General features: G+C 51.2%; 1 protein-coding gene across 1 annotated transcript in view; it reads right to left on the bottom strand.

Moving 5' to 3' along the window:
- The window catches only part of RNPEPL1 (arginyl aminopeptidase like 1), a 31924-nt gene extending 15016 nt beyond the window's left edge, over positions 1-16908 (bottom strand). The window contains exon 1 of the mRNA XM_074189639.1: positions 16378-16908. Within this exon, the coding sequence (XP_074045740.1) occupies positions 16378-16908 (531 nt within the window). The remainder of the gene's footprint in view (positions 1-16377) is intronic.
- Positions 16909-17992: the final 1084 nt, after the last annotated feature.

Genomic DNA, 17992 nt, shown 5'->3' with positions numbered 1-17992 from the left:
ATCCTGAGGCATCAGAGGTTTTTCAGGCTCCATCTCAGGGAATAGGAAAGATGAGAGGGAGAGAAATGTGGCCAGTTAAATAGAAAGTAGAAAAGGCTTGGGAGCAAGTGGGAGCCAAGTAGGCAATGAGAGGGATGCCCTTTAATAAATTACCGGTACCTCATGAGTTCCAGACCCGGCCCTCCTTTTAAGAGTGGCAACTACTTCCCGGAGCAGAGGGAAGCTGAGAGGAGACTGGGGCCAGGGCTGGGGGCACCTGGGGGACCTCAAAGGCCCCAGGTGCCAGGAGGGAAAGCATGAGAAGAGTTGTTCCTGACAGAGAAACCAGGGTTTCAGCCTAAACAGCCAGAGGGGCTCTAGGGGGAAGGAGGAGACCAGGGAAGGGCTTAGGAACAAAGAAAGAGGGGCCAGGCTCCACTGGATGGAAGCATCAGAGAAAGGTGAGGATTGGGGAAGGAGAGCCCTGAGAGCGGGTTCCCCCCAGGTAGGGTGCAGGGTAGGCTAAGGCAGGGCGGCCATCCAAAGGCCACAAAACCAAGATCAAAGATCACAGCTCAAGAGCCAATATAAACAAACTTGGGTTTGGCTTCAAAGTCCCGCACAACCTGGCCCCAGCCTATGGCGGAGCTGACCAAGCTGCATGACCCCCAGAAAAGCTCTGCTTCTTCACTTCTAAGCTTAGCTCGCCCATCACCTTCCAAGATCCATTCCAGGCCACTGTTGCTTCCTCCCCAAATTCTGCCCAGGGCCACAGATACCTACTATGTGGCGGGTCCGAGCGACACTACTGAGAACACCCAGACAGAAGTAAAGCAATCCCTGCTGCCTACCAGCTGGCGGGGTGTGTGTGTGTGTGTGTGTGTGTGTGTGTGTACGTAAATCATGTTTACTCTCAATCCATGACCTCTGGGTTTGTCCTAGTTCTTTTTTTTAAAGATATTCAAAATACTTTATTTGAGGGGGTGGCTAGGTGGCGCAGTGGATAGAGCACCGGCCCTGGAGTCAGGAGGACCTGGCCTCAGATACTTAATAATGACCTAGCTGTGTGGCCTTGGGCAAGCCACTTAACCCCATTGTCTTGCCAAAAAAAAAAAAAAAAAGGAAAAAGAAAAAAACAACAAAATACTTTACTTGGTTCTAAATGAAAAGAAATGGGAGTGACAGTATGGAAAGTATTCAATATTCTCCTCTAGGTAAAGGGATGGAATTAGGGGAGTCTTGTCTTGGAAACTCCAGGGGGACGTCACTGCGGGTTTGGAACAGCTAGCTACACAAGTCTAAAATAGACATGATTTTTGTCTAATGTCACATTTGCTCATCTCCTGCAGAAGCCCGAAGACGAAGCCCCTGCTCCCATTTATGTACGAAAGGGGAGGGAGAGAGGAGAAGCACTTATTAAGTGCCTTCTGTATGCCTTCCCCAAGGCCCCTTAATTCCAGGATCTTCCCCTCTTAGTCATTTCCTGCTTCTCTTCTATATGGATACTTGTCTATATGGGTTTGTCTGCTATCTTCCCAATTAGGGTGTAACATTCTCTCTGCGCTAGCATACAGTAGGCCCTTGGTGTGGGTGGATGGTGGATGGATTGATTGCAGGCACTTTAAAATATGATCTCATTTGAGCTATTTTAATTATCTTCATTTGACAGTTGAGAAAACTGAGGCAGAGGTTAAGTGATTTGTCCAAAGTCATACAGCTAGTGTCTGAAGCTAAATTTGAACTCAGGTCTCTCTGACTCAACCCCAGAACTATCCATTGAGCCACCTAGTTACCCCACTAACATCCCAGGACAGTTGTGTATAAAATCCTGGACTCTAACTTCCTCTCCTTCCAGGTCATCATCTTCTTCAGAGGACAGAGATGGATCTCTCCACTCAGGTCAGTCTTAACCCCAGGCCTGGTCCAAGGCCTTCTGTCTCCTGCCATTTATGACATACACTCTCCTTAGAAATGTCACTAACCCCCTTTGTCTCTCAGTGTTCGTTCAATTCAATCCCAGGAGAGTTTTATAATACAAGGGAGATACAAAGATACAAAGAAGAGAATCCCTTCTCTCATTCTCTCAGGGATGGAAATACTGTGCACAGACACAAAAGGAAAAGCAAGGTCACTTCAGAGGATGGAAGGACCCAAAAGAAGTCAGGAGGAACTGGGCAGAGTTCTTATTCCTCACTATTACCTAGAAGGGCATCCCAGGACTGAGTTTCCTTTTTCTCTCCCAAACTTCCAACCTCTCCACAACCCATGATCCAATGACCTTGGCCTTATTTCCTGCCCTCGAATCTCATTTTTTTTATTTATGTGCATGCACATGCGCGTGCGCGCGCGCACACACACACACACACACACACACACACACACACACATACACACAACTACAGACTAACAAATAGAGTCAGCCTCAGAACCCAGAGGCCCAAAGTTCAATTTCTGCCCCTAAACTTACTGGTTGTGAGATCCTTGGCAAGCCATAACCTCTAAGTGCTCTGCATGACTAACACACACTCTCTCTCTCTGGGGGGTTTGCAAGACAATGTGGTTAAGTGGCTTGCCCAAGGTCACACTGCTAGGTAATTAAGTGTCTGAGGCCAGATTTGAATTCAGGTTCTCCTGACTCCAGGACTGGTGCTCTATCCAATGTGCCACCTAGCTGCCCCTAAATGGCTAACTCTCCAAGGGTATAAGCCACAGGGAAGGTACTCCCCTGCCCTGGTGGAGGGAGATTCCTCCTGTGGGAATTTCCTAGATAAGGAAATCCTAAACCCCTGTCCCTATCCTTCCATCCTTTGCCATGGATGATGGCCATCTCTTCCATCCAGTCACTGTCTCAAATGTCCATTTCTGCCCTCACCCAGACTGCTTTCCTTTCTTCTGTCTTGGGGTAGACCAAGTTTTCTTTGCTCCTCTCTGCTCCTGCGCATGGGGCTGAAGAATCCAGAGGAAGAAGGGAGGGAGGACAAGAGAGCCAAGAACTCGATGGGCATCAGGGCAGCAGGCAGGCATTGTTCTTTTCATCTTTATTTAGCTTCAACCAAATACGCCATATGACTCAGTCAAATAAATAAGTAAACAGTGCTTCTGCAGACTGCCGAAGGCAGAGCGGTCTCCTCTGTACAGTTGTTTGTCACAGCTCCCCAGAGGCCGCTGTGGTGACTAAAATACCCACGCGTTGGAAAGCACCCCGAACTCATTCTGTCATCATGACTTTTCTCAAACAGACATCAAAATGCCAACAGAGCCCATGGTGCCTGAAACATTCTGCTGTTCAAGGGGGCCCCCCTACTCCCCAAAGTTGGGGGCCGTGGATGTTGTCCTTCCATACTGACCCTAAAGAATCCCAGTCTCTCTCAAATGGAGGACATGGGGTCCAGGACTTGGGTTCAAATCCCAGCTCTGCTCCTTATCTGCAGTGCTATTATAAGCAAGTCCCTTCCTGCCTTTGTGCCTCAGTTTCCTCCTCCATAACATAAAGCATGGGATGAGCCAGATGAACTCAAATGTCCTTTCCAATTCTAAATCCATGCTAATCCCCTGATAATACTCCCCTTAGTCCACCTTTTAAACCAACTTAGATCCCTGCCCTTCACCCCAGCTGAACTGGGCCCCTTCTCTCCCTCCTTTCTCTCCTATTAATATGAGACAGCTTATGAGCAAGATGAGTAGAACCAGAACATTGGGGTTTGATGACCAACGTCAATGGACTTGCTCATTCCACCAATGCAATAATAAGGCACAATTTGGGGCTATCTGCGATGGAGAATACCATCTGGATTCAGAGAAAGGATCATGGAGTTTAAACAAAGACCACTTTTTTAAAAAAGTGATCCTATTATGTAATTTTGCTATCTCTTATATTTTAGTTTTGCCTTTAGGATATGAATTTTCTCTCAACACATTCTATTTTGAACAATGTATAGCATGGAAACCATGTAAAGACTATCAGATTGCCTTCTGTAGGGGGTGGGGGTGGGGGAGGGAAGCAAGATTAACAGAAACATTGTACAATTCAATAAAAATTAATAGAAAAAATAGGAAACAGCTTAAACCACAGGAAAAACAAGCCTCTAGCCAGGGCTGGAAGCATCTCTCAAGGGGTGGAAGGAAAGGCTGTATCTGGCATTTAGGAAATCCAATCAGAGGATCACTACTTTGGAGCTGGAAGAACTTTCGTTAATCTAGTTCATCCCCTTTCCCTTCACAAACAAGTAAACTGAGGTCTGGCAGTGGTTGGCAGGGAAAAAGAGCACTGGATCTATAGTCAATAAGTCTCATCTTCCTGAGTTCAGATCTGGCCTCAGATACTTCCTACCTGTGTGTCTCTAGGCAAGTCACCTAATCTTGTTTGCCTTAATTTCTTCATCTCGAAAATGAGCTAGAGAAAGAAATGACAATTCCCTTTAGCAATGCTGCCAAGAAAACCCCAAATGGGATCACAGAGAGGCAGAAACAACTGAAAAACGACTGTACCTCAATAAGAAGCTGAGGTCCATAATGGGGCGAGTGATTTGTCCAGGCTTATACAAGAAAATAGCTTTAAAGCAGGAAGAACCCTCAGAGATCATCAAAGCCAACACTTCAGACTCAGAGAAGGAGGACAGGGGTTGCCCAAGAGAGTCCCAGCACCAAATAGCAAAGAGGAGGTCTTATCTCAGGTCCCCTGAATCCCACTGCCTCCCTAAGGTGGCTTTCAGCTGAAAGGGCTGGAGGAAGGGTGAAACAATCTATTTATATTTCCAAGCTCAGTACCAGAGAGTAGTTAACAATGTGGGAGGAAGAAGAGAAGTAGATTTTACCCAGCAACTCGCAAGAGGGAAAATTTATGAGGGGGAACCAACAATCAAACCCATGGTCTCAAATGTCTCCACCAAACTGTGAGAGATGAGTAAGGAGGAAGATGACCTCGTAGGTAAATTTAGACACATCACAGAGACACGATGTGATGAAAGCTATTATGACTGAATCATGTCTCAGGCAATAGCTAATAAATGTGGACCAGATCTGTGCTTTCAAAGACTGCTACAAATCACAGATAATAAGCAAAATACAAACCAAATGAATGGTGCATGTTGGAGGGGCTGTGGAAAGGCGAGCATGCTCACTTATGGCTAATACACAATTCTGAAAAGCAATGCAGCGTTCTGCTGAGAAAGTGAGGAAAAGGCCTCCTCCTTTGACACACAGGCACTGCACGGGGCTTGTACCCAAGGAGGTCAAAGATTGAATAAAAAAGAATCCCATATATAAAACAAAATATCATTAGCACCACTTTTTGTGCAAGTGAAGAATTAGGAACAAAGGCCATGCCCAATGACTGGACGGCTACAACAGGGTGTGAAGGGATATCACTGGGCTTCAAGGAACAAAAAATATGCAGAACAGGGAGCGGCATGTCAAGGCTTATATGAACTCACACAAAGTACATGGAACCAAGAAAAGGAGATACCCAACGTAAAGAGAAACAACCAAAAAAATCAAAACTGAATACATCTACTGATCAAGCTTGACCCCAAAGGAAAGGTATCTCAGTTCTCTTCTCCATTTCCAGGGGGTCAGGAACTATGGATGCAGATCACTGCATATAATATAAGCCTTGACTGATGTGTGAATGGATTGAATTGTGCCCCCCCTTCTTTTTCTTTTTTGTTTTCAATTTGGCTGACTTTATCAGTGGATAGAGCACAGGATGGGGAGTCCAAAAGACTTGGATTCAAATCCAGCCTCGAATACTTACTAAGTTTGTGACCCTGGGGAAATCTTTTTGCCTTTCTGCCTCGGTTTCCTCATCTGTAAAATAGCACCTACCTCTCAAAGTTGTGGTAGAATAAAATGAAATGATAATTATAAAATGCTCTGCAACCTTAGGGCTTTCTCTGAATGTTGGCTATTTTTATTATAAGGAATGACTGGGAGCAGAGGAAATAGGGAATCAAGATGATGTAAAAACAAGAAATCAATCTGAAAAATAAGGAACAGAATTTATAAAGGGGGAAACTGTGTGTGTGTGTGTGTGTGTGCACGCATCTTCAATCTCCTCTTTTCTGATTCCTCCCATAATCTTCGCAGTCTGAAGAAAACGAGGTCCTTCCTTAAGACAATGAATCCCTAGCTGCCATCCTCAATATTCGATGCTCCTTCTCCAAGGTCTCTGGACACACTGAGCCAGGAAGAAGACTTGGCTGTCTTCTTGTTCTTTCTTGCCCCTTCCAGACCCTCCCCCCCGGACACCATCACTTAGCAACCTCTCCTCCTCTGAGGCTCAGACCATCTGTCCATGTCAGCCACTTGAAAGCTTCATGCCTAGGATCCAGAGGCCCCTAGGTCATTCTCTTTCCCTCCTTTCTCAATTCCTGCCAGCCCTCTCTCACCAAGCCATTTCTATCCAAATTGATGAGCTCCCAATTCTCTTGGCCTCCTGATCCATCATTCCTCACAGCTTCCCTCTCGTTCAGCTGTCCTCAGCAGTCACCAGGACTGTGTCACCTCCAGTAAATCTCTATTTCAGCTTAGAGTTTGGCTTCAGTTCCCCCCTCTGCTTCTCCTAAGCTGATTCTCTGTAATGACTGCAATTTTTGGTCCTGCTCCCCCCAATTCATTCTTCTTATTCTGGCCTTTACTTTCCCCCCCTTTATTGTATATCACACACACACACATACACACACACACGTATGTATGTATGTGTATATGCATAACCATATACACATTTATTTTAAAATAAATGTATTCTTTATTTTAACATTCACTTTTTTAAAAATCTGAGTGCTGAATTCTCTTCCACTGGAAAGACACAAAATGTCATCACTCTCACCGAGATGGAATGGCCTAGTTCCAACATACACCATCCTCCAGACTTACCTCCGTCTCCTGGCATCATACCCCAAATCAATACCACATAAGCACTAGGGTCAAACATCTTCTCAGCTCATAGCATCATTTAAGAATAGATTGAGACCTGGAAAAACTCTTGGAATCCATCCAGTCTAAGCCCTCATATTATGGTTAAGGAAACTGAAGAAGAGAGAGGTTAAGTCACCGGTGCCGGGTTCCACAGCTTTTAGGTGCCTGGGCCCCTGGCTTTCTAACTCTTTGGTCTGGGCCAGCCCATCCAGGAATACTCTCTCATTTCTTTCTCTTCACTGCCAGAGGAAGCAACAAATCTGTGCTGATCAGAATATAAATTCATGTAACCTGATCTCAGATCATCCTTTACTGCTGTGTGACAAAAGGTACATTCTTCTTTTTCACTGACTGACTCCATCCAAGCCCTGTAGCGAGCTATTCGAAGCGTTCCTCCTTTCCTCAAGACGCCAATGCCTCCCCCCCAAGCTCAGACTATCAGTCAATGACCTTCTTCTTTACTTTATGCCCCCCACCCCCATCCATCCAATTCTCCATTATTCTCTTAGAAAAAGATTGCCATGGGCAGCTAGGGGACACAGTGGATAGAGCACCAGCCCTGGAGTCCGGAGGACCTGAGTTCAAATCTAGCCTCAGACACTTAATAATTGCCTAGTTGTGTGACCTTAGGCAAGTCACTTAAACTCATTGCCTTAAATAAAAAAATTTTAAAAAGAAAGAAAAAGATTGCCATGGTCCCTTCTCCCTCTTCCCTAGATCTCACTCCCTCATTAATTTTTCTGATAGCTTTTTCCTCAGTCTTCATTTTCCTTGACCTCTCTGGGACTTCTTCCTCTGAAGGACTGGTTTGTATCCTGGGCACTGCTTTCCCTTGTTTTCCTTCTTACGTCTGACCTCCCTTTCTTGTCCTGCTGGTTCATCATCCATCTCCTGCCACCTTAGCAAGGGCATTCTGGGCTTTGCTTCTTTCATTTGATCATTTCCCTCTTTCTCTCCTCTCTCTGAAATCTTGTGAGCTCCCATGGATTCAAACTGGACCTCTGTGCCCACCACATTCGATCTACTCTCTCTGCCAAACTCTAAGAATGCAGCCTAACTGTTGTGGGGGGGAGGATAGTGCTCTTTTTGCATGTCCCACATGTATCGCCAACAAACCTAACCCAAAACAGAACTCGCAATGTTCTCTGCTACACCCACCCCTGCCAGGCTCCCCCATTTCTGTGAAGGGCACCGCTACCCTCGCAGCCACCCAGTTCAAAACCTTGAAGTCAATCTTCACAATTTCTTCCTCAATGGCTTCTCTATCTCATCAATTCTACAATCAGCAAGGAATAGCAGGAAGAGCTCTAGCCTTGACACAAGGTTGACCCAGGTTCAAATCCCACCTCAGACACGTACCGACTGTGGAGACCTGGACAAGTCACTTCAACCTTTGTGCTTCAGTTTCCAAATTCCAAATTCTAATGAGAGGGCTCTACCCCCAGTGTTCCTTCTAACTTTAAACCTATTCTTATTTAAACCTTTAGTCATATTACCTGGGAACTCCACCATCCACAGTCCATCTTTTCTTATGTCTATTCCCCTTCTCTGCACTCACAAGGCCACGACCCTCACTGAACCGTTATCACTGCTGGCCTAAAACAGTCTCCTAACTGGTCTCCCTGCTACCATCCTCTTCCCTCTCTAATCAATAAAAGAATCTACTTGAGGCACAGGTCTGACCACGTCCCTCTACTGTCTAAGAAATTCCCATCAGGCACCCTATAGCTAGTGAAAGATCTCCATCACCTGGTTCCCACCCACACTCCATATTGTACCCTTCCATGAATGCTATATCTTAACCAAGCTGCCAAGCTGAACTAGGAGTTGTCCAGCAACCACACCATTCCTATATCTTCTCTCTCTCTCTCTCTCTCTCTCTCTCTCTCTCTCTCTCTCTCTCTCTCTCTCTCTCTCTCCTCTCTCTCTCTCTCTCACACACACACACACACACACACTCTTCTCAGAAGCATTTCCTTGGAGAAGCTTTCCCTGGCCTCTCCCTGATACTCCTTTCCCCTGCCTTCCCCCCCACTGGTAGTGCTCCCTTCCCTGACCTTCCCCGCTGGTAGTGTTCCCTTCCCTGACCTTCCCCGCTCGTAGTGTTCCCTTCCCTGACCTTCCCCGCTGGTAGTGTTCCCTTCCCTGACCTTCCCCGCTGGTAGTGTTCCCTTCCCTGACCTTCCCCGCTGGTAGTGTTCCCTTCCCTGACCTTCCCCGCTGGTAGTGCTCCCTTCCCTGACCTTCCCCGCTGGTAGTGCTCCCTTCCCTGACCTTCCCCGCTGGTAGTGCTCCCTTCCCTGACCTTCCCCGCTGGTAGTGTTCCCTTCCCTGACCTTCCCCGCTGGTAGTGTTCCCTTCCCTGACCTTCCCCGCTGGTAGTGCTCCCTTCCCTGACCTTCCCCGCTGGTAGTGTTCCCTTCCCTGACCTTCCCCGCTGGTAGTGTTCCCTTCCCTGACCTTCCCTGCTGGTAGTGTTCCCTTCCCTGCTTGTAGTGTTCCCTTCCCTGACCTTCCCTGCTGGTAGTGTTCCCTTCCCTGACCTTCCCCGCTGGTAGTGTTCCCTTCCCTGACCTTCCCCGCTCGTAGTGCTCCCTTCCCCGCTCGTAGTGTTCCCTTCCCTGACCTTCCCCGCTGGTAGTGTTCCCTTCCCTGACCTTCCCCGCTGGTAGTGTTCCCTTCCCTGACCTTCCCCGCTCGTAGTGTTCCCTTCCCTGACCTTCCCCGCTGGTAGTGTTCCCTTCCCTGACCTTCCCCGCTGGTAGTGTTCCCTTCCCTGACCTTCCCCGCTGGTAGTGTTCCCTTCCCTGACCTTCCCTGCTGGTAGTGTTCCCTTCCCTGACCTTCCCTGCTGGTAGTGTTCCCTTCCCTGACCTTCCCCGCTCGTAGTGTTCCCTTCCCTGACCTTCCCCGCTGGTAGTGTTCCCTTCTCTGACCTTCCCCGCTGGTAGTGTTCTCCCTTCCCTGACCTTCCCCGCTGGTAGTGTTCCCTTCCCTGACCTTCCCCGCTGGTAGTGCTCCCTTCCCTGACCTTCCCCATTTGCAGTGCTCCCTTTCCTGACCTTCCCCACTGGTAGTGTTCTCCCTTCCCTCAATTTTCCTCATATATTTGTTTGTGCACATATTTTACATAACTTTCCCCCATCAGGAGAGGGGTGAGTTCCTGGAGCACAAAGATTGGTTCTCATCCCTCCCTCCCCTCCCCCCTCTCATCTTGGCATTCCCAATACCTAACAGAGTGTCTACCCGCCACATAGTGGACTCTTTACAATCCATGGAATAACACTGAAAATCTACTCATGGAAAAAGTTCAGAAACTGAGGAAGAGAAGCAACATGGAGAACAGTCAGATGAAGATTAAGAGAGAAAGGGCTAGCTCTGCTATTGTTAATGGAATATATTACAGACCAGCTGGGAATAAATAGGAAAATAGAGGAGCTGAGGAAACCAATCACAAGCCTGGATGGAACGGAGGCATAACAGAGCAGTGATTGAGGATCTCAATTATCTGTTCACTCTCAGGTCAGAGTAGGTAATCATTTTGTGATTTGTTTTCACTTTTCATCTGTTCAAAGAAATAAGTAAATGAAATTGATAAGAGAAAGAATCGAGGGTCCATAACAGAGGCAGAAGTTTGGTGAAGAAAATTAATAACAGGGGCGGCTAGGTGGCGCAGTGGATAGAGCACCGGCCCTGGAGGCAGGAGTACCTGGGTTCAAACCCAGCCTCAGACACTTAATAATTACTTAGCAGTGTGGCCTTGGGCAAGCCACTTAACCCCATTTGCCTTGCAAAAACCTAAAAAAAAAATTAATAACATCAAGGGAGTGGATGGGGGGAGTGGTTCTTGAGCTATATTGGGGAAAGGGGGAGGATTCAAGGAGGACTGGATGCTCAGGATGGAAAGGACAATGATGACTGAGGAAGAGGAGAAGACAGACCTGCTCAATTCATGATTTGCTTCTATTCTCCCTAACAGGAAGGACAGACAAAAATCGATAATAAGGAGGTAATGTTCAAGATGAATAGAAAGCCAGAAAGGGAGCATCTAGCTTCCCTTAATGAGTTCAGGGCGCCAGGTCCATGGGAATGAAATCTTAGGTTACTGAAAAAACTGACAGTACTATTGTTGAGTCAGTAACCTTAAAAAAGATCATGGAGGATCGACAAAGAGTCACAAGGCAAAGTTAAGGTAACAATTTAAAAAAAAAAAGGAGAAAAATGGAGTCTGCCAAGTATAGTTCATTGAGGTTGACTTCAAATACTGGAAACATTCTAGAATTTCTTTGTAGAAGGATGGTTGGTGAATATTTAGAAATGGAAATTGTGACTACAAATAACATGGCCTAATCAAGCAAGGCCAGGACATGCCAGACTAACTTTATTAGCTTTTTAAATATGGGAAATTAGGAAGTCTATCTAGGCTTTTTCAAAGCATTTCCTAATTTCTCATGCCATCCTAATGAAAAATACGATGAGATGGAAATTTGAAAAAGATCCAGGGATCTGAGTAGGCTTGCAGATTCAGTATGTCAGAGGTCTGATATACTGGAAAGAAAAAGGAAAAAAAATTCCAACAATCAGAGCTGTCTAAGTGGAAATGGGCTGCCTCTGGAAACAGTGAACAAGGCAACCAGCTCATCTATGAGGTCCCTACTGTTTCCAAGCATGTGGGGCACTTTCTCTCCTTTCCTACTGACATTATTTTAGACAGAAGTTACGCCACATGATTTCGGGAGGAGAGTGAGTCATGAAATCAGCAGTCTCTAATATCCCCACCATTCTGTACAGTCCTCCCTACCGAAAAAACCTCTGTCACTTCCAGGGCCATTTCTATTGTCTCTGGTATACTGAAGCAGGACTAGCCAGACAGGACAGTAGCTCTGGCTCAGTTTGGCTTGGCACAAACTACTGGACATTTTGAGCCTGTCAAATGTATACTGGGTAGTGCCAGCCCTTACTGCTAGCACAAACCAAGGGCCTGGTACTGCCAAACCGTCCCAGCAAGCCTTAGTGCAAGGAATGCTCTGCTTTAAAAAGGCTGGCCACGTGTGCTTTGGCTTCTAGGAATGAGAGGAATTTTTCCACTTTCAAGGAAAAACAAAACAATAAACAAGGCACCATATTGTTGGCTAAAGGGAAGAGGTCCACAACCTCCGCTCAATCCAAATTCAGGGAGCCAAAGGTCTCAGTGGCTTCCCCGGAAAGACTCAGAGAAGGAGCTGCAGATTTGTGCCAGGGAACCTTCGGAGTCATAGAAGGGTTGGGCAGAAGGCCTGGCTGCCAGCAGCCCCACCTAGCCCTTGCTTTTGGGTGTGAGGAGGGAGTGGGGCCCAAGACAAGCTAAAGAAAGTGGGGGTGGTGGCAACTAAGAAACCTGAAACACACCCCAGACAGCCACGTGGCTGTGTCTCATGACATGGGCATCTTTTCAAATTATCAGAAGGGGCAAACATGAACTCCTGGAAGCCAAGAGAAAGAAGTGCTGAGCTTTGTCTTCTGTAAAGAATCCACTAGAAATGAGGGGCCCAATAGTGAAAAAACTACTGCTAGGTCCCAGGGCTATCCAGTACCTGGAATTTTATCAGCTCTGACGCTTGCTAGCCATGTGACAAACCAATTCCGGTCTCTGGAGCTGTTTCCGTATCTGTAAAATTATAGCATTGGACTTTCTACTCTATCATACTTACCTGCCTAAACAAAGCTTTCCCAATTCCCTTAGTGACCTTGGGCAAATCAATTCCAGTTTCTGGACCTCAGTTTCCCTATTTGTAAAATTTCTGAATTGGGCCTTCTCTTCTAGTCTTATCTGCCTAAACAAAGTATTCCAGATTCCCTTAGTTACTAACAGTTTCTCTTTTGAAATTGCATTGTATTGCCCTGGGAGACCTGTTGTGGATGGTGCCATCCACATCCAGATTGGGGGAAAAAGAAAACAAACCACAGAATCTGAATGAACACACTATGTTCATTTTTTAAAATTATGTTTTTCGGGTGGCTAGGTGGCACAGTGGATAGAGGCACCGGCCCTGGAGTCAGGAGTCCCTGACTTCACATCTGGCCTCAGACACTTAATAATGACCTAGCTGTGTGGCCCCGGGCAAGCCATTTAACCCCGTTTGCCTTGCAAAAACCTTAAAGATAAACAAACAAACAAATAAAATTATGTTTTTCCTTCCTATCCCATGGTTTTCTTTCTTTTCCTTAGTCCTAATTCCTCCTACATCAATTGACTAATATGTAAACATGTTAAACATAAATGTTCATGGACAACATTCACAAGACTGTTTGCCACTGATGGGGGAGAGTAAGGAAGAAGGGAGGGTAGAAGAAAACTATATAACTTATAAATATGCAAGGGGATGAATACTGAAACACTTACATAACACGTAACTGGAAAAGATAAAATACAATATCAATCAAAAAAATGAATTTACTTTATATCATTTTGTATCAGATTTTGTATTTTTTTAAATACAATATTCTCCCTTAAAGGCAGGAACTGGTCAGTTTTTGTCATTGTAACTGCCCACCAGAACCTAGACGGGCTTCATAGATGCTTCTTGGTTGACTGATAGTTGGGCAGAATGGAAGCTCCTTGAGGGCAGGACTGTTTCCTGTGGCTTGTGTCTGAGCAGCCCCCACACTCTCCACTTCCTCACAAGGGCTTAATGGGTGTTTCTGGGTTGGCTAATAGATCTGTGAATTTGCTCCCATGAATGTAAACAGGAGGAAATGGGGGGCGGGAAGGGTGAGGAAGGAAGGATCTGTGTGCCGATGCCTTTTCTCTAACCCCTAACACAGTGACTGAAAACTTCCAGCCTTAAGCAGACCGGACCTTATCTGGAGGCAATCCCTGAGATGCCAGTCTGCTCCTGGTGTCCCGGTGAGGATCAGTCACTCCCCACCATTCTATTGCTATAGCAACAAGAAACCCACTGAGAAACCTGACTCTATGGACCTGTGCCTTCCCAGAAGACCCTGAGAACTTCAACCTCAAGTTCTTCCTATAGGTGATGGATTACCCAAAGGGTTTTGAGCATCTGCCTGGTCCCAGGTATCTCCTTATCAAGCCTGGAGAATGGGCTCACAAGCTCTCTTGGTCCAGGGTCTCCAGGCCCATCGTTTTTGGGGCCCTTTAGCTTCTAGAGAATACTATACAAGGTGCGTCTTAGGTATATTATACATGGTCACTTTCCTAAAGGAAGAAAAGCCAGATTCTTCCTCCCATTTTGTGCTGGTCCATGCCAGGCAAGCAGGAGTGCCAGAAGCACCCGGTATCACAGAGCTGGGCACTGCCCAAACACAGAGGCAGCTTGGATTAGCCAAGAAGCCCACAATCCTTTTTTTATCCCAAGGAAGAAGGAATGGACTGGCCTTGCAGGAGAGCTCTGGCTGGGATGCTCAGGACTAATTAGGAAATGAGTGAGTCAGGAGGACAGATTTCAAGCTTAAGGCTTTTGTTTTCTAAATGGATGGTTCTGATTTTAAAATGGAAAACTCAGGTTTATGTGCACGGATTTGGCCCATGGGCTATAGTCTAGTGGAGAGCAATCCTGGAGCCTGAAAGCACTAGGTTCAAGTCTGGTGTGAGACACATGCTGACCGTGTGACCCTGGTCAAGTCACTTAACTCTCCTAGTGTTCTAAGAGGAGAATATGCTGTTGTATGCTGGTAAAGGGAGTTTCCTTAGCAGCAAACTTCCTCAATGTTGCATCACATGTCAAACTAAAGAAAAAATGTTAACAGATGCCCCAAGGGGGGAGAAAAAAACACCACCTTGTTCTCAAACTTGTATTCTACAATATTGCAGGAGAGTCTTCATAGGCTCCTCAGTCAGGATGGAGAAGAGACCTTTGAGGCTGGCAGGTTTTATGCCATCCTTTTACAGATAAGAAAACCAAGGCATTTCCCAGGGCCATGAAAGTAAGCATCTGAGGCAGGATTCAAACTTTCTGAGGTTGGCACTGTCTTAGGTGGCACATCTGATTAATAGTTGGGCCCAGAGTTTGCAATAGCTGAATTCAAATGCGACCTCTGTATTCTCTAGCTTTGTGCTCCTGGACAAGTGACTTAACCCCTGTTTGCCTCAGTTTCCACCACAGTAAAATAGGGATGAATATAGGCCCCATCTCCCAGGGGCATGAGGATTAAATGAGAAGATATGTGCAAAGTGCTTAGTAGACCCGAGCACTATATAAATTCTTGTCTCCTCTCCTTCCCTCCCTCCCTCTTTAAATTCAGATTTCAATGTGCAATTTGCCCCCAACCTTGATTTGACCAAGTTTACTGTCCATTGCTCTGGGCTCTTGGAGGCTGACACGGCAGAGCAGAAAGGAGGGCTCGGTCCACAGAGGTCAGCCCGAGGACTGATGGATCCCAGGGCATCCTGCCCTGGCCCGGCCATTGGAGGGAAGGGCAGGGGGCTCTCCCACCTCTCCAGACGCACTTATATTCACAGCTGGTGACAGTGATGAGGGCCGTGAGTGTCCCAACACAAATGCCTGGTCTCATTTGCTGGCTGACGCTACCAGGCTACCCACGCCTTGGCTGCAAACATCCTCAGATGTAGATTCCCCTTCACAGAGTGAAATGAGAAGGCTCCTTCGGTCCAGTGCAAGAGGGTGTGAAGAACACTGGGTCCACCTGTTGCTTCCTACCTTTTTGACCTTAAACAGCTGACTTCACCTCCTAGGGTCTCAGTTTCCCCATCTGTAAAAGTGGGGGTTAGACTACATGGCCTCTGAGGAAGCTTCAAGCTCTAGGTCTGTGTTGCTATGCCCCTGGGACACGTCCCCCGTCTGAACCCATCTGTAAACCGAGGGGGCCAGATCATACATAGCCTCTGGGGCCCCGTGGGCACCCGAAAGCACTGCCCCGGCCTTTGCTGGCACTCACGCTCTAGCGATTCACAGATCTGCCCTTTCCCGACCAGCCTGCCCAGCTCGGGGTAGAGGATCCAGTGTCTGGTGGGCGAGGGGGAAGAGGGGCCCCCAGATCTGTCGGGCCCTCTCTATCGCTGGCAGGAAGCACGGGAGGGACTCCGGGCTCAGTCTCCCCGGGTGCCAGCCGCCCCACCCATCCCCCATGTGCCAGGGGGGCTCCAAGGCCCCAGTCCCGGCAGGGGCGGCCTGGGCCCTCCCCTCCCCCGCCCAGCCCGGCCCCGCTCCGCTCGCCCCCCCACCCGGAGGCCCGGCCCGGCTCCGCTGGCCCCTGGGGCCCGGCTCCCCTCCCCCGCCCGGCCCCGCTCCGCGCCGCTCGCGCCCCCGGGGCCCGGCCCCGCTCCGCTCCCCCGCCCGGCCCGGCCCGGCCCCGCTCCGCTCGCCCCCGGGGCCCGGCCCCGCTCCGCTCGCCCCCGGGGCCCGGCCCCGCTCCGCTCGCCCCCGGGGCCCGGCCCCGCTCCGCTCCGCTCGCGCCCCCGGGGCCCGGCCCCGCTCCGCTCCCGCGCCCGGCCCGGCCCCGCGCCCCCAGGACCCCACTCACGGCGGGCGCGTCGCTGCTGGTGTAGCGCAGCACGATGTGGAAGGGCTGGTGCGGCGGCAGCGCGCCGGGCAGGCTGATGGTCAGCGACGAGCCGTAGTCCGTGAAGGGCTCCAGCCGGAAGAGCAGCGGCCGGCAGGGCCCGGGCGCGCCGGGGAAGGTGGGCAGCGGCGGCGGCGGCGGCCCGGCCGGGGGCCCGGGCGCGCCCGGCGCGAAGGCGAAGGCGCAGGGCGGCTGGCCGGGCGCGGCGGGCCGGTAGGCGGCCGAGTGCAGGCGCAGGGCGGGGTGCGCGTCGAGCACGAGCGCGGGGGGCCCGGGCCGCAGCGCGCACAGCTCCAGCACCAGGCAGCCCGCCAGCTCCCGCGCGGCCGGCCGCAGCTCCAGCCCCAGCTGCAGGTGGCGCAGGCGGAAGAGCCGCGAGCTGGCGGCCGAGGCCACGTCCGGGCCCGGGGCCGCCGCGGCCTCCGCCGCCGCCGCCGCCGCCTCGGGCCCCGCGGCCCCCGGCCCCTTGCGGCAGCAGCACGGGGCCGCCATGGCGGGGCGCGGGGCGGCCGGGGCCCGGGCCGGGAGGGGGGCGCGGGGGGGGGGCCGGGCCCGGGCCGGGAGGGGGGCGCGGCTGGGCGCCGGGGGAGGGGGCCGGGCGGGCCGGGCCGGCGCTATGTGAAATCCATGGGCGGGCAGGGCCTTCCGGGGGAGCCGGGGCCGGGCCGGGCGGGGGCGGGGCGGGGCGGGCGGGGGCGGGGCCTGGAGGGGCGGGGCGGGGCCTGGAGGGGCGGGGCGGGGCCTGGAGGGCGGGGCGGGGCCGGCGCTATGTGAAATCCATGGGCGGGCAGGGCCTTCCGGGGGAGCCGGGGCCGGGCGGGGCGGGGCCTGGAGGGCGGGGCCTGGCGGGGCCTGGCGGGGCGGGGCGGGGCCTGGAGGGGCGGGGCGGGGCCGGCGCTATGGGAAATCCATGGGCGGGCAGGGCCTTCCGGGGGAGCCGGGGCCGGGCCGGGCGGGGGCGGGGCCGGGGGCGGGGCCTGGAGGGCGGGGCGGGCAGGGGCGGGGCGGGGCCGGCGCTATGGGAAATCCATGGGCGGGCAGGGCCTTCCGGGGGAGCCGGGGCCGGGCGGGGCGGGGCCTGGAGGGCGGGGCCTGGAGGGCGGGGCCTGGCGGGGCGGGCGGGGGCGGGGCCTGGCGGGGCGGGCCGGCGCTATGGGAACTCCATGGGCGGGCAGGGCCTTCCGGGGGAGCCGGGGCCGGGCCGGCGCCGGGGGCGGGGCATAGGGAGGGGCCTGGCGGGGCGGGGCCGGCGGGGGCGGGGTAGGGCGGGGCCGGCGCTATGGGAAATCCATGGGCGGGCAGGGCCTTGGGGGGGGAGCCGGGGCCGGGCCGGGGCGGGGCCTGGTGGGCGGGGCGGGCCGGGGCGGGGCCTCGTCCCGCATCTCCCCGCCCTTCCCCGGAGGGGGAGCCGCGGGCCCGCCGGGCTCAGCGAGGGGCGCCGCGGTGGGGGAGCCTCCTGGGCCCCGACATCTGCCCAGGCGCAAGGAGCAGGACGAGCAGGGGCAGGGCCGCCCCCACCCCCAGATACAGCCCTCGGGAGCGCGCGCAGCTCGGGTGCCGCAGACCCTGCTGTCTT

Source organism: Macrotis lagotis, chromosome 5 (genome assembly GCF_037893015.1).
Source record: "Macrotis lagotis isolate mMagLag1 chromosome 5, bilby.v1.9.chrom.fasta, whole genome shotgun sequence".
NCBI classification, from domain to species: domain Eukaryota; kingdom Metazoa; phylum Chordata; class Mammalia; order Peramelemorphia; family Peramelidae; genus Macrotis; species Macrotis lagotis.
This window is presented reverse-complemented; position numbering and strand designations above follow the sequence as displayed.